The sequence below is a fragment of the Pinus tabuliformis genome, chromosome 2_1, assembly GCF_031772625.1.
Source record: "Pinus tabuliformis cultivar Carrire ecotype Pingquan chromosome 2_1, CPIR1, whole genome shotgun sequence".
NCBI classification, from domain to species: Eukaryota; Viridiplantae; Streptophyta; class Pinopsida; order Pinales; family Pinaceae; genus Pinus; species Pinus tabuliformis.
The window spans coordinates 395,284,723-395,306,342 of NC_142299.1; the positions used below are offsets into that span (position 1 = coordinate 395,284,723).

Sequence of the window (21,620 nt, forward strand, 5' to 3'; positions counted from 1 at the left end):
CTTTATAAGTGGTAAAATTACATTTAATTTAAAAGTGACTTTATAAGTGGTAAAGTTACATTCTAATTTAAAGGTGACTTTATTAAAGTCAATGAATAATTAGAAAGTGAAAAAGTGACTATGGAAATAAAAGGCTAAGTGGATCTTTATTTAAATGGGTGAGTTACAAAATAGAAAGTGAGAATTAAATGCACATTTATTCTCATCCCTAGATCTAAATGAATCTCAGCCATTAGATCTTAGAGTAACCCAAAAGGTCATTTAGAGAGTAAAAGGAGAAGAGAAGGAAAAAAAAGATCAATTCATTCTTTCATGGGCATTTGAGAGAAAGAGAAGAGAGAGCAAGGAGAAAATATCTGAGCAGTGAGGAAGTGAAGGAGAGCAGCAAGAAGACATTTCAGCGAATTTGGGCAGGAGCATTTATTGACACGCATCCCAAGGCAAAATCGTACAGTAAGAGAAAGGCACAGAAATCGAGGAAGAGGGGCAGCAGCAAGGGCACAAATTTCGAGGCAGATTTGGGCACAATTTTTGAGGCAATTGTACTGTTGAAATCCATATGGTCCGTACAATCCGTACATGTTATGGGCACGAATTTCGAGGCAAGTCGTACAATATTTAATGTTGTTTTATTGCTGGAAAATTTATGTTTACATTGTTTTCTGATTAGCACAATTTTCGAGGAAAAGTTCAAACACCGAAATCGAGATATGTTGTAATTTGTGGTTGCTGGAATTTTCACTATGTATTTCAATTTCTCTGTAAAAGCATTTTCAAAAATAAAGAAGAGCTCTCAAACTGGTTTTCCCCAAGAGTTGTAGGGTGTTTTTCCAGTGTCACATTGACCAAAAATCACTGTGTTATTTTCTATGTGTGGCTGCCATAATTTTGTTGTGTTTTATTTCTGCAATTTCAGCAATTTTGAAATCTTTAAATTTGTGTTTTCAAAAAATATTGTCATTTCCAAATTTTAGAATTTTTTATCATGCTTGGATTTAAAAACTAAATGCATAAGGAAAATTGATAACCGGAGTGGGGGTTGGAATTCTTCATGGTATCAGAACCTGGTTGGCTGAAAAGTACAGTTTGGGACAGCAAAGTGAAAATTAAGCAAGCTGATTTTTACACAGAAAACAAAACCTTTACCACAGATTTAAACATTTCAATTTGGTAGGGCAATGAAACATGTCTTTGGGTTTGAGAGTGGAAGACAGGTTGGATGGGCAAAACAACTACAGTGCATGGAAGGAGAGAATCCAAAGCATCTTTGAGGAAGCAAAAGTCTGGGGCATTATGGTAAATACCACACGAAACCCAATAGCAGTACCTGTTGACCCTGTACATTTGGCAGAGTTTAAGAAAAAGAATGCCAAGGAAAAAAGATTGATTATGGAAGGAATCAAAGGTCATGCCATTCCTCATGTGAGAGGAAAGACTTATGCACATGAGATGTGAACAGCCTTGAACAGTCTTTACCAAAGCTCAAATGAAAACAGAAAAATGGTCCTAAAGGAGAAACTGAGGGCCATTAAAATGGCTAAGACTGACAGTGCTACAGCATACCTCACAAAGATCACTTCAGTGAGAGATCAGTTGGCAGCCGTAGGTGAGATCGTTGCACCCACTGAGTTGGTGAGGATTGCTTTGAATGGTCTTCCCAAAACTTGGGAGAATTTTGTGGATGGCCTTGTTGCACGGGAAAACCTTCCCAATTGGGAGAGTTTTGGGATGATTGCATTCAGCATGAGATTAGAAAGAACCATCTTGGGGTAGCCAAACAGGTGGAGGAGGATGACAATGTGGCATTGTTAGCAAGAGGCAAGAAGGGCAGAGCAAAGAAGCAAGCTTCCTACAGTGGAAACAAAGGCAAAGGTAAAGGTAAGGAGCAGAACAAGGAGAAGGACTATTCCAAAGTCAAATGTTGGAATTGTCAAAAGTTGGGACACAATGTTGTTGTGTGTCCAGAGAAGAAGAACAAGAAAGGGAGAGACAAACCCATGGCAGCTTCTGCAGAGATAGAGAGCTTCTCAACGAGCTTTGATCAGGAGTTTGGGTTCATAGCCTGTGAGGCCACTAGTGCAGGATCACCTGCCATACAGGTTCAGAGGGAGTGTGCACTCCCCGCTACTAGTAGAGCATCTTCTAGCATTTGGTATGTTGACAGTGGCGCTTCCCGCCACATGACAGGAGTAAGAAAGTACTTCTCAGAGCTTTCAGAGGATGATACTGAAATGGAGGCAGTACTTGGTGATGACAGCATTGTTAGAGCAGTCGGTGTGTGTACATTGACATTTGATAGGGGACCCAAACCTCCCTTGAAAGTGTCAGATGTTCTATATGTGCCTGGAATGAAGAAGAACTTGATATCCGTCTCAGCACTTGAGGGCAGAGGGTATGATGTGTTGTTCAGGAGAGGGCGGGTGCTTATATATCCTAGGAGAACTCCAGCTTCTTCAGCTAGAGTGATTGTTGTGCGCCATGCCAAGGTGTACAAGTTCTCATTCCAGCCCCTGATGGCATTGAGTAGCAGCACCCGAGACAAGACCGACAGCAAATCTAGCAGTTCAAAGCAGTGTTGTGAACATCTCGATAACATCCCGATTTTATCTCGAAATCACGATTTTTTGGCCTAGCCGATGTTTGCCGTTTTTTATTGATATTTTTATGGTATCATGATTTTTTCGATGTTTTGCCGATTTTTACCGATATTTTCCCGATTTTTTGGTTTTCCAAATCCTTGCCGATTTTATCCCGATGCCGATGTTCGCAACATTGGTTCAGAGTTGTGTGAGATTTGGAGGTGTGGCAGGAGGAGGGGCATTTCATCCTAGGGCAAGGGAAGTACATTGTGGATATTCTTAGTAGATTTCACATGGAGGACTGCAAATCCATGTCTACACCTATGATCACTAACTGGAAGAAGCTTCACGCTTCTGAATCTGAGTTGGTGGATCCTACTCTCTACAGACAATTGATTGGTAAATTGATGTATTTGGTCAACACTCGACCAGATATAGTTTTGCAGTTAACACTATGAGTCAATTCATGTGCGAGCCCAGGAGAGTGCACTGGGTGGCTGCAAAACTCATTCTTCGTTACTTGCATGGGACTGTGAATTTTGGTTTGGATTATAGAAAGGGTAATGGGGTGACACTGGTAGGGTACACGGATTCAGATTGGGCAGGTTGTGCTTCAGATAGGAAAAGTACTTTTGGGTGTTGTTTTGGGTAGGGTTCAGCAGTTGTGTCGTGGATCAGCGGGAAACAACAGTCAGTTGCATTGAGCTCAGCTGAGGCAGAGTATATGGCTGCAAGTTTGGCTAGTTGTGAAGCCATATGGCTTCGCAACATGTTGTTTGGTCTATTTGGTCAGGCATTGAGACCTTCAGTAATTTACTGTGATAATCAAAGTTGCATAAAACTCACAGAGAATCTAGTTTTTCATAACAAGTCAAAGCATATTGAGATCAAGTAACACTTCACTAGAGACTATGTTCAAAAAGGAGTTGTCAAGCTTGAGTACATTTCCACAAATGAGCAGGTAGCGGACATTTTTACCAAAGCCTTACCACGGGGCAAGCGTGTCTACTTTAGAGACAAGATGGGAGTGGTGAGGAACACTTTCCTCGGTAAGAGGGAATGTTAAAATTTGGGTACCAGAGGACAAGCAATTCCCTAAGGCTTTGATCTTTGCCCTGAGGAAAAGTGTCCAAAATTTATTTGTACTTTTCCCCTAAAGTGACTTTATAAGTGGTAAAGTCAATTTAATTTAAAAGTGACTTGATAAGTGGTAAAGTTACATTTAATTTAAAAGTGACTTTATAAGTGATTTCCAGATTTTAGAATTTTTTATCATGCTTGGATTTAAAAACTAAATGCATGGAGTGATAAGTAAAATTGATAACCGGAGTGGGCGTTGAAATTCTTCATGGGGTTCAATTTCAAGGTGTCTCTAGCTCGTTGATCTGTGGTATGTGTTGGATGTTTTAATGATATGCTTTGAACTATTATAATGTTGATTATTATTTCAATTTCGAGAAGTAGGAACATCTATTGGCACAGGTATCTTGCCCTAGGTGTTGGGCTAGAGTAAGCACTCTGGGTTGAGGGGATCTAGCAGGTATCTTTTGGTTCATAGATCCTTTGTGTGAATTGAACCCCTTTTGTTTAATAATTTGTCATTCGAAGTGCATTGAGTTATAGGTTGCTCCAACCCTTGGCCTCTAAGTTCACAGACTGTGAGGGGATCACACCCTTGTTTGGCTCCAAATATTGATCTAACAAAAAATATGATGCAGAAGGGCTTTGCAAAATTTTAAAAAATTAATTTTTTATTATCTTCAAATTTTTACACTTTTGCCATAAAGTTTTAATATGCTAATGAGAGCAAATTTTATTGTGTAAGTATTTGTAAAATTATTTTTCCACTAACCCTTGTATTATAAACTAACCTATATTTCTATTTTTGTATAGCTATTGGGTTTTGGGGGGTTTTTTTCGTATATATTGGGTGCTTGGCTCTCTATTTCTTATTTTGCAAGTACATTGGCTGAGGGTTTAAACAGAGTTTGATTTTGAGAAGCCATTAGCATCACCTATCTTAGACAGCTAGGGTATTGAGCGTTTCTAAGCCCTCTGAGCAAGTCGTCCAACATGAAGGAAGAAATCGATGGGGTTTTGAGGGTTGACCTACGCCCTAGAGGGTAAGATCTAGTCGTTTCAGGCCCTAGTTGCTCAACGCTTAACCAGGAAAGGAGGCCACAACCCTTGGAGCCAATTTTGCAGTGTTTTCTGAGGTAAAAACTTAAAATTTTGTTGTTGAAGGGGTGTTGTTGCCTATTTTGGCTAGCCGCAAGGCTTTTAAGGCCTTTTAGGCCTGGCTGCAGCCCTTTGTGGGCTTATCTTGCTAGGTCGAAGCCCCTAAGGGCTCTCTCTTTCTAATTGCAGCGCTTTTGAGGGCTTGATTACCCCTGGCCGCAAGCCTTTGTGGGCTTGCATCCCTAAGCCGCAAGCCTACATGGCCTTCTCACCCTAGCCACGAGCCTAGGTGGCCTTCTATTCCCTAGTCGCAGTCAATTTTGGGCTTAGTTTTGAGTTTGGGACTTGATTTTGGCACAAATATTTGTGGTTGCGAGCTTAATGGCAAGTTTGGAAAGGGTTTGAGTTGATTTCCATAATTTTTTTGCCATTGATCCACTATCCACTATATTTTCAAGCTAACACTTGGTTTTGCAGACCTGTCGTTGGTTGAGGAATCATCTCAAGGCCTTGAAGTTTCATTGATCTACCAATCAGCCCTAGAAGCCCTAACTTCAAATCATAAGAGGGTTGATCTATAATTTTCAAGCTAACATTTTTGTTGCAGGTGGTTGGAAGGGTCTAACTCAATAAGGGAAGCTCATCCATCCATTCACAAGGCCTTTAGGCCTAGGGTTTGCTCTCTTGCCCCTTATTCTCCTCATTGTTTTCCATGATCAGATCTGAAGTAGCCTTGTAGCAGTGGTACTATTCTCATATAATCATCTCTAAAGTGATCTAAAAAGACTCCACATAATCCTAAGAACATTGCACACTTAACATAAAAGGCTAATCAATTTATATGCTCTCAATCATTGATGTGCTAAATGAAATCAGAAGTCTGATATAAATGAAAATAGATCTGATATATGTTCATTAAAGTCTGATATACAAGGTTTCAGCAGTAATAAATCATTTTGCTAAGGCTTGTCCAAATGCTTCTCATGATGGTTCAGAAAGGCAAGGCACCAAGGCAAATTTTTTCTTGAACTTTTCAACCATCTCTTCCATCTACGCAATGTTGGCATAGTTGTCTTTCCCTTGCCATTATTCTTGTTTAGACACTGACTAGCAAAATGCCCGAACTTGTGACAAGCAACGCATTTGACTTTGCTCATGTCCTCCTTTTTATTTTATGTAAGTTCTCCTCTACTTTGGTTCTGCATGACCTTCCCTTTGCCCCTTTTCGCTTGTGTCACAAGTGCAAGCTCATCTTTCTCCTTAGTACCCTTTCATTGTCCTCTGAGCAATGAGTTCTCCCAGATCTCCTTCTCGATGAAGTCATCGCACAACCAGCGTCAATCAAGAATTTGTTGCCTACTAAGGATCCCATCTACAAAGGTGGTCCAGTGCTTAGCACAACCCTTCAGAGCGACTTTCCCCAACTGTGAATCAATCACAATTTCCCCAACAGATGTAGGCTCATCACGAGCCTGCTCGATCCTCGTGAGGTAAGATGTCACAGTCTTAGATCAGATTCTAATGTTGTTTAATCTCTCCCGCAACACCATTTTCTTGTTTTCATTCGTGCTTCAATAAAGACTGGTCAAAATTACCCACATCGGACATCCAGTACCTTTCCTTGACAAGCGAGGAATTATGTGATCCCTCACACCATCCAAAATTATACACCTTGCTTTCATATCTTTAAGATTATGCTTTGCTGCAAGGTTTGGATTTGAACGAGCCTAAATGTTTGTATTGACAAGATCCAACATGTTGAAATTGTAACTAGGTTCAATCTTCATAATTGTCATTGTATTTGTATCAATATATATTTCATGTAAAAACAAAAAAGAAGAAAATATATTATTATTATTTTCATTGTCATGCATGTTCTTCATGCTTTGTTTTAGCCAAAACAAAATGTAAAGGGGCATGTTCTTTGCAACCCTTGTGAAAAGAAGAAAATTTGAATTTTGTAAGTGTCAATTGTCCCTCCACGTTGCCAAGTCGACCCTCCAGAAAGATCAGTCGACCTGCCCAAAGTACATGCCTCTTCACATGAACGAACAACTATATATTAGCACCTACCCTCCACCATTTGGTAGGCAATTTGGTGATCTTCTACAGTTGAATAATTCGAATCTGTGGCATACAAATCTGAGGCATATTCTTCTAGTTAATACAAGTCCTTTATGGCACCTTCTCTCTATGATGATGCAAGCCACCTGTGGTAGATCCTGAGGCACATATGCAAGCTACTTGTGGCAGATTTTGAGGTACATATGTGAGCTACTAGTGGAATCTCCTGAGGCATAAACTTATGAAGTAAAGTGAGCTACTCGTGGTATCCATTCTATGTGACAATGCGAGTTTTTGAAATGCAACAGACCTCTATGACATGCGACATATTTGATGGACCAAATCTATGTGTAATGCAAGCTATTGGAAGACTACTAGCTCTGATGATGCTAGCTACAAGAAGGCAAAGTTTGGAGGGCTAACTTGGCACTTGGACCACTGGTTAGTTTTACTTGGATTTCTCTTGTTGACGAATAATCTATAAGGAAAGAATTGATGGGTTTTCCCCTTGTGGGTTTTGCACTGGCCTCTGGCCTAATCTCTTGTGTCTCTTGTGCACCTTTTTTTATATATTTGAATGTATAATTGCTTGATGACATAAATAAGTGAAGTGAATGCTAAAAAGAAGCACAAATAATAATCACAAGTAATTCTCATGTCTAGAAATTCTCTCTTGTATTAGAATTTCAACATGGTATCAACGCTAAGAACAAGGTTTGATTTTTTCTAGCCAAGACTATGGAGAATGTATTCACCTGAAGCTGAGTTTATATGAAGAATTTTCTGTGGTTGACAACTGCATTTCTAACCTAAATCTGCCCTAACTTCAAATAATGAAAAAGGTCTTGGTTGATTACTACAAGAGGGCCAAGAGGCATGTATGGTTGCAAATTGGAGGCCCGAGTAGCCTCAGAGAACAGCAAAAGGTATAGTGAATCTATTGGGCCAAGAAAAGGACTACTACAGGGCAAGGTTAGGGTTACAACAGGTCTATAATAAACCAAAGTTTAACTGGAGGTTGAAGTTTGTGACATTTAATTCAAGTATATAGGTTTGTATTAATCTGAAGTTTGTGATATTCTTATATGTCAAATAATTCAAGTGTATACAAAGGAATCGAGCTTCCTAAATCAAGTTACAAATTTTTTGTATGACCACAGTGCAAATTATGGCATATCCAATTTTTGTTTGACTGTTGGATGTGTTGAAGAATGTAACTAGGTTCGGTGTTCATAGTTGTATTTGAGTCATAATGAAATGTATTATCAAAAGAAAGAGAAAGAATTTTTTATATTATTGTTATGACTTATTAAAGCATGGGTTTCATGCTTGGGTCATCATGTTTTAGGTCAAAGTCCCCATTGAGGACTTCTAGGTTTTGTCTTGAGTCATTAGAGTCATTATCCATTTAAAGAGACCCTTCCTGGACTTTTGAATCATGTAATTATTATTGAGTAAAATAAGTCATTTGTCTCCTCCACACCAAGTCGGCCCTTACCTAATCAAGTCGGCCTACATGAGGGTAATTCAGGCTCCAGAAAAGGGTATATATACAAAGCAATTCGATTCATTTGGAGGGCACTCTCACACAAGTTTGATATCCAAGAAGAGGAAGTAGAAAAAGTGTGAAGTTGCAAAAGAAGGAGAAGATTTGTTGGAGAAGGAAAATCGAAGTTTTGTGGGTTGTCTCTCTCTCACACGTGTGGATTTACTAGGCTATTTACTAGGTCGAAATTCTACTGCTGGGAAGGTTGAAATTAGCAGCCTCATCCAACCTATCTTCATATCACAAACTGCTTAGTGATGCCACCTTCACAAATTGACCACGGCTACAAAATCTACAAATATTTTTTCTACCATAAAAAGGAGAAACTCATTATTGTAAACCCTCATGATCTAGGATCTATATCTCAGAATTATCTAGAAAGCTCTTGTACCATGTTAAATTTCCAAATACCAACCATATTTATTTTCTCACGGCAATTAAGTATATTCCCAACAATTTATTTATTTAGCCAAATAAATTTTGAATTACCGAAAAATAAAATCACTGGTATTTTGGACCTTCGGGTATCGTTCCAGGCCCAACCCAAGGTGTGGGCAAAGGGGAGGGGGTGGCTGACCCTTTGTGGACCTAGTGGAGGAATGTGGGCCTAGGTGGGAGGAGTGATGAATGGGATTATAATGAGCAGAAGGGCGTGATATATGTGGATCGGAGAGTGGGACCACGCAACCAAAATCGAGGTTTCCCAAGTAGTACCATCCCTAAAGCCCAAAGGTCAGTAAAAGAGATCCCACATGACTAAGGTCCAAGCTTAACATCCAAAAGAAACCTAGGGAACAAGAGCACATACCTAGTCCACTCTTTCCACCAAATCCCCCTATTAAGCCATGCCCAAGAGTTTCCATGATAAGTAGACTAAAATACTAGATCACCAAATTACAAGGCATACCTGTAGGTTTGGGAGGCCCACCTTCAAACATACGATCATGACAATGGGTGAGGGACCACATCGTTGGCTCAAGTGGCAGAGAAATGGCACAATGAGATAGTTGGTCGCTGCAAGGGGTTGCTCGCTACCAGCTGAGGACCATCACGAAAAAAAAAAAAATAAATAAATAAAAAATAATTAAAATTAAAAATAAAAATAAAATAAAATAAAAAATAAATAAATAAATAAATTCTCTTAGGGGTATCACCCACAAAATGGTGGGTAACATTTGGCTCCAACTGGGACATGAGCTCTCGGACAAGTGGGCGAAGCTACTCAAACGGGAGGTCACCAGAACACAAGAAATCTCTTGGTTATCGTAGACCTCTTACCTGCACATATCAAAGACTAAACGCATAGGGCAACATGTTTCTATGATGTCGTATGATCACCCATGCTTAGTGCTAGGCCACAAAATCAACAGTAAAGTAAATATAATGCAAATTTAATCTAAATGCATCTAATCTACCATGAGAAATATCATATGATGTTAGTTCCAATGAGAAAATGAGCATGCAATGCATCCTACCCTAACACGCATACAACGAAGCTAATATTAAGTGCAATCATAAAGCCAGTGCAACCAACATATCATCAAGTCAATATAAATATATCTGCGTATATGATTACTCATGCAACAAATCCAAGAGTGAATGCAAACCCAAACACATGGATGATTTTACGGGCGGGAGGTGGGAAAATAAGGTTTCCATGTGAGGTCAGAGGAATCACTAAGAGAAGGAACACGAGTCAATCTAGAAATGCGGAGCCTTCCTTGTTACACAATGGTGGAATGAATGATTATCCCTAAGAACTTTTTATCACGATCATTACTCATATTATTGTGCTTTGTAGTTGCCAGAAGATTGTGATGAGAGGGAGGAGTGATGAATGGGATTATAATGAGTGGAAGGGGGATGATATATGTGGAGCGGGGAGTGGTACCAGGCAACCAAAATCGAGGTTTCTCATGTACTACTATCCCTAAAGCCCACTGGTCAGTAAAAGTGATCCCACAAGACTAGGGTCCAAGGTTAACATCTAAAAGAGACCTAGGGGACAAGAGCACAGACCTAGTCCACTCTTTACGCCAAATCTTCATATTAATCCATGCCCAAGAGTTTCCACGATAAGTAAACTAAAATACTCAATCACCAAATGACAAGGCATACCTGTAGTTTTGGGAGGCCCACCTTCAAACATATGATCATGACAGATGGGTGAGGGACCACATGGTTGGCTCAGGTGGTGGAGAAACAGCACAATTGTTGATTTTTGGGTAGCATCGGATGTGCTCTAGCTCCGAAATTTTGTGGAGGGGCTAGAACACATGAGATCTCCAAGACCTAGAAATCGTTCGGAGAAATTCCACCCGGATTGTATTTTATTAAAATAATTAATATTTTTAATGTGGTTCCTAAGTCTAAACATAGGAAAATTAAAATATTAATGGGTATTAATGAAAATATGGGTGAGAAGCTTCTAAGAGACGAGGATCAAGTCTAATTTAATCTTAGCCATTGATTAGAGATTAGATCACGGTCGTTGATTTCTCAACAAGAAAAGTATAAATGGAGGCTTGGGGTCAGTTGGAGAAGACACACAGAGAGATTGAGGAAATCAATTTTCTAAGGTGAAAAGTTCTCAGGAGGAAAATCAATTGGGGAGATCTTGCAGCTGAGAGGCAGTGATAGTTCAAGAATACTGACAGAGAGGTGGACAGAAGCTTCTGGAGGCAGCGCAGTCGCCATGAGCGCTGACATTGGGGCAGTCTGGGCCCACACAGCTTTTGATGCAGAGCCAGAAGGGCCAGCGCAGAGGAAGAAAGTTGCCTTCCACGCAAAGAGCCAAAATTGTCGGGAAAGTTGATGCAGTGGGCAGAAGAACTGAGGAAGAGCCTCAGAGAGGCCCACACAGGCCCACGCAGTTACTGCGAAGGGGCAGCGCAACTGTAGCCAGGGCCAGCGAATTTTGTTAACGAATCAGCCAGAATCTGCCAGGTGAAGTGAGATAAAACTTACTCAAGTTTTCGCCATTGTATTTCTCTGTCATTGGTTTGTCGAGAGGGCAACCAGCATTTGTATTCAGAACTACTTCTTAATAATAGAAAACCCTCAAAGCTATTGCACTAGTTTTTCCAGGGATGTTTAGTCCAAAATTAAGTGTGTCCTTTGTGTGATTGTCTCATTTATTTTTCAGTACTTGACATATATATTGGTGTAGGCTACAGTGTATTTGCATTAATATTTTCTAAATATTTCTGAAAATAAATTGCTAGATGAAGAACACAAGTAGGCAATGCAAGTCAGTTTACTGCATTAAGATTTTTGGTTTGTTAGATTCAGAAATTTTCACAACAATGAGCTAGTTGGTGGCTGCAAGGGGATGCTCACTGTCAGCTAAGGACCATCATCAGGAAAAAAAAAAAAAAAAAAATCTCCTAGGGATCTCACCTACAAAATGGTGGGTAACAAGCCCCCCATAGGATTAATTTGGCCCAAGGAATTCGACCATCTAGAAATCATCCTAGAGAAATTCGGCCCAATCAATCTACTAGCAAATTGACCTTGCGTCCTCCCATGTGTTGCTACTGTGCCTTAAGAAACTCGGCCTCTAGCAAATCGACTACTCTAATAAAATCGACCTCCCTCTCTTTATCAATTCAACCCTGCAATCTCCACAACTAGACCTCCTGAATTTCCCTCGAGTTCTCTCATACTTCTCCTCTGTGCTTCAATCTATTGAGCCACTCGCACTAGTTGTAATGATCCATCTCGAATTTCGTGTAAAATGGAATATTAGCATGCATACGAGGCATGCATATGTTAGCTACATATGCATGCATCGAATGTACTGCACTAGTATGCATAGTAATTGAATACCTAACTCGAAAGAAAATTTAAAATTTATATATATCAGTAAATTAATGAAGAAATGAAATAAAATTGATAAATTATAAATTATATAATTTATGAGTAAATTAATAAAATAACATAAATAAATTATATTTATAAACAAATGTTATAAAATCATAATTATAACTAAATTAATAGAGAAATGTAATTAGTCCTGGGGGGGGCGGCTCAATTGGTTAATCCGAGAAATGTGAAATTGTTGAAACTCATAAGGCACAGGTTCAAATCCCCTTGTTGTGACCCGGGCTATGGGAAGGAGGACATATCATAGCCCCCAGAGGTTTACTGGTAGTTACGTGTCAGGCAGGTTGTTGGGTTCCTCTGGGATACAAAAACAAAAATAGAGAAATGTAATTAAATGTTATGTAAAAAATTAGTTAATTTTAGGTTATTATTTAATTCTAGATTTAATTAGATGAAAGGGCACGATCATAAGATCATGCCCTTTCCCAGAGGGTGCCCATGGCGGTATATAAGCCAGGCAGCCCACTGTAAACATTCATCATCTGTAATTCATCATTTTAATAAAGTATTTATTTATATATATTCTGCGTATCAGAGTTTTCTGTTTCATTGGTATCGGAGCGGTTCGGTTCTCAGGCAGTTCGCTCAGTCCAGCTGCATCTTGCTGTTCACCCACGACCATTCTCCTGTCCGCACTCTGTTCACTCGCCATTTGCTGACCTACGTTCCATTGCCCAAAACACACAGTCCACAACCCTTTGTCACACTCCACGCCCTCTACCCCTGCCGCATTGCCCAAACATCATTCCGTTGTGCCTTCCCCCGTACCTCTCGCATAACCGACGAGTAGTTGCATATGCACACACCGATTAAGAGGTTGTTGCCCCCACGTCAAGCGTTGTGTCCCTAGATACGTCAAACACTGTAGCCGTTGACTCTCGGACGTAGCGTTTCATTCCAACTGAACATTCTAAATACGATTTTCCTTCAGAAAATAAAGTCGTATTTGGTAGCAGTATTCACGATTTTCAGTGACGTATCTCTTATTTCGTAGCAGTCTTCACACAATTTTCTGTTTCATTGGTAATTTTCATTATATAGTTATATATAACCCAACTATATTAAATAGTTATATATATAACATATATATATAATATATATAACGTGACATATAATATATAACATATATATATATATATAGTTATATTATATATATTATATATAATACATATAATTTAATTAATTTATTTTAATTAATTAAAAATTATATATATATAAAAAGTTAATTTAATTAATTAAATTTATTTTAATTAATTAAAAGTTATTTATATATATATATATATATATATATATATATATAATTTAATTAATTAAATTTATTTTAATTAATTAAAATTTATATGTATAAAATTTATTTTAGCTAACAAAAAAAAAAAAAAAGGAGGGAAGAAAAATATTTTAGCTGGCAAATAAATACACGCCTCCGCAAACCCGCTCAATGTCGACAATGACAATGGCGGATTTTCAAAAAAGGTTGTTGGATGCAGAGCAAAAGATAAATAACAACCACGACGAGGTCAGTAAAAGATTAAATGAAGTCGAGAGCAAGCTTGGGGAGCAAGCGGACAAAATCAAAAATCTTGAAGATACGACAAATCGAATAGAGATAAAAATGGAAAGTCAACATGTCCAAACAGGAGTAAACTTCAAAGAGGTCTTAACAATGCTAAAAGTTCTGTGTAAAAGGTCGAATTGTACGCCCGAACAACTGCTAAAAGAAGGTGAAGAAAATCAAGAACATCTCTCATCAGATTCAACAAAGTCAACAAATTCTCATGAAAAGGTTGAATCCCCAAGAAAATCAGCGGCACCCCACCAAGAAGCAAGTAACACAGCCTTTACAAACAAGCAACTCTGGGATAACTTTACCAATCAACACCCTTTTTTTGCTCAACCAGTAGCAACATACCAGCGACGAGCAAAAGTCGAGATGCCTAAATTCGATGGAAACGAAAAAAACAATGTTGCATGGATAAATAAAGCAGAAGAATATTTTGAGATATATGACATCAATGACGATGACGAAAAGCTCAGGCATGCATCCATGAAAATGGAAGGAGAAGCATATCACTGGTATATGTGGTGGAAAAAGACAACACATGTCATTAGCTGGAGGAAATTTAAAGATGCATTCTTCAAAAGATTCCAAGGTGTAAAGGAAGAAGAGTTCTTTTCAAAACTCATCAAACTACGACAAAAAGGAAGTGTCGATGAATACACTCGAATGGGAGACCTTAGTAACACGAGTACCTGGGATATCAGAATCTCGTCTAATTCAGTCATACATCTCGGGACTCAAAACCCATTTACAAACAGAACTTGAGATGCATGACATTACATCTATAGAAGTAGCAAGACGAAAAGCAAAAACAGCCGAAAAGAAATCCGAACCAATATTTTGGTCAACAACGGAAAAAGCTTATGCAAGACGAAGGATACCTCAGTATGTGGACTCAAATAATACAAGATATGTTCCACCACATCGTCGTGAAGATGAAAAATCTAATGTGGAAATGCAAAGGATAAAAGAGGGTAAATGTAAACGCTGTGGTGAGAAATGGGACCCCAAACATAGATGTGCTAAAGGAAAAGAACCAAAGAACCTATATAATTGTGAAGCAACCAATGACTCAAGCAGTGAAGATTATGACATAGAAGACATAGAATACGCCCCAGAATTCTCACCAGAATTAGATGACGTAAGTATTCCGCAAGTGTCATTATCAGCTATGACAGGTATATCACAACCTCAGACCTTAAAGTTAAAAGGACATATAAAGAAGAACAACGTAGTGGTTCTCATCGACTCTGGAAGCACACACAATTTTTTAGATGCAACCGTGGCAAAGAGACTCAATATCTTTTCATTTCCCTTACCAAACATGAAAGTGATGGTAGCTAATGGTAAGAAGATTGAAAAGGTAGGGAAATGCCATAAGGTCAATTTGCAGATTCAAGACTTTAATCTAGAGTCTCCATTCTTCACAGTACCGTTAGGAGGAGTAGATGCAGTCTTAGGTATCCAATGGCTACGAACTTTAGGTACTTATGCCGCCAACCATCAAGTACAATTTATAAAATTCAAATGGGGAGGTCAGAAGTACAAGCTACACGGATTCCAACCACCAGAAAATCAAGTTACATCATCATCTCAGATGATGAAGCTGAGTCGAAGAAGAGCACCTGCTTATGCAATACAATGTCACCAATTAGAAATGTTATCTACAAATATGACCAGAGAAGAGTCACCAGAGATACAAGATCTGATTCGGAAGCATGAAAAAGTATTTCAAGACCTACCTATGAAGATGCCGCCTAATAGGGAAATTGAGCATACAATAGAAGTCAAGACAAGATCAGACCCTGTCAACATCAAGCCATACCGATATCCACATCACCAAAAAACGGAGCTTGGGAAATTAATCCAAGACCTTTTAAAGTGTGCGACCTTGATCATCTTAGAATATCTGATCAAGTGGAAGGACTTACCCGAAGAAGACGCTTTCTGGGAGAACGAATCATTCTTCAACAACATCCGTCGTTACTTATGCTTTGAGGACAAAGCATTCTTTCGAGAGGAAGGCAATGTTATGTAAAAATTAGTTAATTTTAGGTTATTATTTAATTCTAGATTTAATTAGATGAAAGGGCACGATCATAAGATCATTCCCTTTCCCAGAGGGTGCCCATGGCGGTATATAAGCCAGGCAGCTCACTGTAAACATTCATCATCTGTAATTCATCATTTTAATAAAGTATTTATTTATATATATTCTGCGTATCAGAGTTTTCTGTTTCATTAAATTATATTTGCAAACAAATATTAGAACTTAATAAATATAATAAATAAATACAAGTAAATAATGTTATAAACTAAGTCACCTGACACGGGGATTCGGGATTCGTAGGATTCGAGATTCGTGGTGTCGGATTCGGACACGTTGACCCCCTGGAACAGGACACGTAGGATTTGTTATATATTATTTTATTAAAAAATATATGCATATATATTTAAAAACATATATATATATATATATATATATATATATATTAAAAATTAGATATTTATTACACAAATTTTAATTAATGATACAAATTTATTGATTTCAAACATAGATCTTCATCTATAGCTATTAGCATGCATAGTACATACAAAATTCAAATACATGTCAGTGGTACTGGTCACATAAATCTATTAAATCATGATTCATAATTCATAACTGAAAGACAACTTACAACTACAAGATACTAAGATAAACACACTGACAACTGTAGTTTTCTCATTAAGTCATCAAATCAAAATGTGTTACATAGGTAGTGCTGGTGCAATGCCAATGGCTAATAGAAATAGAAAATATAAAACAACTACAGGTATACAAGCCTCAAGGCATCAATCAGCATCAGAATCAACATCAATGTCCTCATCATCATGGTCCCCACTGCTCTCCTCTGCATCCTCCCCCTCCATTTTATCCATAGTCGCCTCTGCATCTGTTGGTGTGGAGGTTGACCCCTCTAAGTCATCAAATATAACAGGCTCTAGCACTGGATCATTGAGATCCATGTTGGCCAATGCCAACTCAACACTGGTGTCCAGACCCATATCATCAGGAAAGACGTCCCACATCTTTGTCTTTCCCCTCAACCACTCTTCCCTCTCCCTGTAAATAAGACGAAGGTTGGTGTGCACATACACCATTGTCTCTACCCTGGACTGCTCAAGCCTGCTCTTCTTCACACTATACAAATTCCCATATGTGCTCCAATTCCTCTCGCAACAAGAGGATGAAGTCACCTGAGAGAGGAGCCTCATGGCTAACTGCTGAAGAGGAGGGCTTGTTGCCCCATGATTTGCCCACCAAGAATAGGCCTTCTTAGCCCCCCTGTCTCGAATCACATCATAACCTCCAAATCGACCACTGCCAATGGAAAACTCTGCAAAGGCATCCTCCACCTTAGCAAGCAATGCACTATCCTGAAAAATCCGCCTGAATGCCTCTTTCCTCGCCTGTGAGATTTCACCATCCATGTGAGGAGGGAATCTGCGGGAAGGTCCACCATTCAGCCACTCATGGCTGTAGTATTTGGGGTTCAATGAGTAAGCCAAACAATGTAAAGGTGTATAATTCTTGTCCCATCTGCTGACAATAATATCATGTATGGTATCACAGAAGGCCTCTGGTAATGTCTCATACTCGGGGCACTCACTCTGTAGAATAATGCTCCTCACAGACTCAATCATGGAATCCCATCCCTCATAAACCTCTCCTAGGATGGGTTTGTCTGTATCTGCAAATCGAAGCAAAGAAATGATAGGGTCCATGATCCGAATGATTAGATCTACCCTCTCCCACCAAGCATCATCTAGCACTGTGTCCCTCACTCTTTTAGAGGCTACCTGATCTATCTTTCTCCAAAAAGACCAAAACTCAGAAATAACCATGGACCCAAGAGCGGTCTTGACCTCCCTCAACCTCTTCAACATCATGAATGAAGATGCAAACCATGTATTAGCAATCTTCAACAATGATAGATTGGTGTACTCCTTGTAGATAGTGAGGGCATTTGTATGATTTTGCACAAAGTTACGGATATGTCTTGCATCCTCAATAATGCTTCCAATCCAAAGCCCATCAGAAGCAATGGATTTCAATGCTAAGTTCAATGAATGGACAATGCAAGGTGTCCAAAACACTTGTGGATATTTAGCTTCCACAATCATGCCAGCAGCTTTGCAAACAGGTGCATTATCTGTAATGATTTGCACACAAGAATCAACACCTACATCTTCAACAACTTTAATTATTAATAAATAACTCACCAATAAATTGTGCATCCTTGTATTCGCTAAGTGTATCCACTGCTTTCATGAAAACTGGACCACTCAAGGAAGACACCATGAAGTTGATGATTGGGTGTCGTGTTGGATCTGTCCATCCATCAGAAACAATGCTAACCCCAGATGTTGGCCATGATGCTACAATAGGCTCAAGCATTTTTTGCACCTCTTTCTTTGCCTTCGTCAACAATGTCGTTCTCAGCTTCTCTGGCCCAGGAGGCACATACCCTGCTAGAGCCCCTTGAGTTAGAGCTCGACACATCTCAATAAATAGAGGTGAGCGTGCAACATTAAATGATATGAAGTTTTGATAGAAGAAGAAGGCAATGGTGAGATCAAGCTCTTCCTGTCTCTCTTTTTGGAAAATCTTGTCCATCGGACCAAGTGCTCTTCTTTTTTATGCTTGTCCCCCAGTAGAAGTAGAACTCTCAAATGGAAATTTGGTGGTGGTTTTCCTCAAAAATGGAATGGGGTCTTCATTCTTGGGTTTTCTTGATTTTGAAGCCACATGTTCCATACCAACATTGGACTCCTTTTCCAATTCTTTTCTCTTTTGTAAAGAAACAGCTTTACAAGCTCCAATCCCACAACTCAGTAAAGCCAACAAATGTGATTTCACACGGTAATATGTGCTTTTGAAAGAAATGTGACAAAAGTTGCATTTCCATTACACATTGCTTCCTCCCTCTCCCTTGGTGTTTGGCCCATCCTCTCTTGTGACATATTTCCACAATGGATATTTATCATTGTCTTTAGAGTCTTTAGGTCCTCCTCTTCCCTCAACATTACTTGCAGCAGACTCTGATGATATTGGGGGAGGAGGGGCATCGCCACCCATGACATTCTTGCCGCCACCCATGACATTCTTGCCCTTCCTTTGCCCCCTAACTGCTGCCTTTGATTGAGCCATGAATACTGTAAAAGAAATGAACAAAACATGCACAAATTTGTAAACAAAAAATCATATACAAACTGTCGTAATAGAATAAGAAATGCAAAAAAATGGAGGTGAAATGCACTTACCTGGTGCTTGAATCTCCTTGCCGAATCCTCTACTCCCTTAACTCCTTGCTCCAAACCCTTCTTCACTTGCCAACAGCTCCAAAAACGCTTGCCAAATGATAAACACTGTGGTTGTAATGAACAAATGTGTGCTTTTGTAACCCGCACAGGTGACTTTTCCGCCAAAACGAGTCCTGGAAACAAGACACGATGCCTAAAATCGGGACACGATTCTGAGTTTCGTGACACGCAGAGGGATTCGACGTGTCCACTTCGGATTCGACGCGTCATAAATTTTGGACACGATTTTGCAGCGAATCGTGTCTGACCTTTTTTACATTCCGATTCGTGGGCCCTCCAGAACGAATTCGGTTACTTAGGTTATAAACAAGTATTGTAATTGTTTCAAACTTCAAAGTTCAAAACATAAATCAACCTAGCCTCAGAAATAAATTGTTGCTGTCAATCTTGAGCACATGTGGCAGATGCATGCTTCGAATCATCTACAGCTTATCCCTTATCCCATTGTGGATTGAACTAGGAGGCAAGGCAGTCACCATTTGGGGAGACGGAAGGGATTTTATATATGACAGGGGTGAAAGAAAGGATGGTAACAAAATTCTAGAGCTTAGTAGAGAGCAGGGAAAGAAGATACGAGCTTGGTGGTAGGAGGGCTCTAGACTCAACTAAAGACTGAGAAGCTTGAGCATCTGTTCTTGGAATTTTGGGCACGGCGGCCAAAAGACTTCAATTTCAAAGTCTTTTGAATCTAGGAACCGGATAGGTTAATCCCAAATAGGTTGGGAGGAAAAGGTCGGTTTGATAGCAGGAGCAGGAGAAACAACAGTCTGAAATCACCTTCAAACAGAATTTCCAAGTAAGTACTTGCAATTAAATTGTTAAATTTAAGTTAAATTTTGAATCTCTGGTTAATTGTAAAACACTGAGCACTAAACTAGTGAAAATTGCCCTCTCTCGTTGTGACTCACTCTCTTGAATTCTGTTCTGTCTTCACTTTTTTTCTAGGCTTCTTTTGTAATCTTCATTAAGCCCAAATCCCTAACCTAATCTCCCTTCTAAAAGATCTTGGAGATCAATGGTTGAGATGATTTCTCAAGTCACTTAATAATTAAGTTATTTATCCTTAGAAAATAACTTAATAGTCCACAATAATTAATTGACTTTAAGTATTGTACTTTTCCTAAGTTAGACATAGGAAATAATACATAAATCACTTACTCCACCAAGCAAGCACCAAAAGAGGCAATAAATCATCTTCCACATGCTAACACACCAAGCCTACACAAAAGACTTTCCGAAGCTACCACAAGCTTCAAGATTTTCCTTCCATGAATGTGCTCGGTGTTAATCAAAAGTGCTTTGTGCTAATCAAAATCCATGAAGAAACCCAACATTCTATCATACTCCATATGTGCAAGATGTAGGCCTCCAAAATGTGATATGATGATGCCAACACAAAGTAACAATCCACAAATAACATGCATCCAAGACCACAAAATATGGCTCCTAAGCCTTTATCATACAAACGCAACCTGCATGGGTAGGGTCTTCATCTAGCACAATCATCATACAATATGAATGGTAACAAAGCCTAAGATCTAAAGGGATAAGAAGAGGCACATTAACCACAAACCCAAAGGACAATGGCTCGTTGGCATCTAATGCAAACTCTCAAAAATTTTGATTGAAAAAGAAAGGGGATAAATACTTTCATATGGGTTCATTGAGAGATCCACAGAAGGATCAAAAATAACAGGTGTCCTGAGGTCTATAGACATTTTGATAGTAGACAACCTCCAGGAAGTGTTGATACATGCTTAAATTCTGGAAACAGTCGGTTCCCATTGGAGAATATCTATCAAATACTTGTCAAGAAATGACTAAAGGAAAAGAAGCAAAAAAAATCTCTTCTGCTCAGCGAAAAAGCACATAGGTCCCCAAGCTACAAACAAACCAAAAGGTTGAAACATAAAAGAGCAGAAGTGAAAATAGCAAATTGAATTTCATAACAAATATTGCCAGACCTATGAGCAATGATTTTCTCTACTCTTTCTTTAGAAGTATTCAGATGTTACATAACCAAGATTTCATAATTTCATGATTTGACAATAAAGAGTGTTTCAATTTTTAAGGCAAGTGTAACATTCTGCTACTCTAGAATCCCAAAAAGACACAAACCCCAGATTATATAGCATAAAATAAAGGTTATAGCAACCGCAATGAAGCTTGTTTTTAAAGTCCTCAAATCATGAAAAGTAGGTAATTAGATGTACATAGTACCTACCCGTAATCCATCAGTCCGCATGTATGTAATCAGTCCAACAACTTCATTATCTGAAATTTTAACCCCTTCATACAGCTTCTGAGCCACCTGCCACATGAAAAGAATTGTTATAAAGATCCTAAGACTTCATTATCCAGATAAGTCGTCTAACAAAAGTGCATACAAACAAAAAGAAACTGACATAAGAAATCCATACTCATCTTCATATATCAAACAGCATTT

At 38.9% G+C, this 21,620-nt stretch overlaps 1 protein-coding gene across 1 annotated transcript in view; it reads right to left on the reverse strand.

The window, feature by feature from the left end:
• LOC149200521 (uncharacterized) overlaps window positions 1-21,620 on the reverse strand; it is a 264,887-nt gene that overhangs the window by 151,355 nt on the left and 91,912 nt on the right. The window contains exon 4 of the mRNA XM_089400966.1: window positions 21,399-21,485. Within this exon, the coding sequence (XP_089257092.1) occupies window positions 21,399-21,485 (87 nt within the window). The remainder of the gene's footprint in view (window positions 1-21,398; window positions 21,486-21,620) is intronic.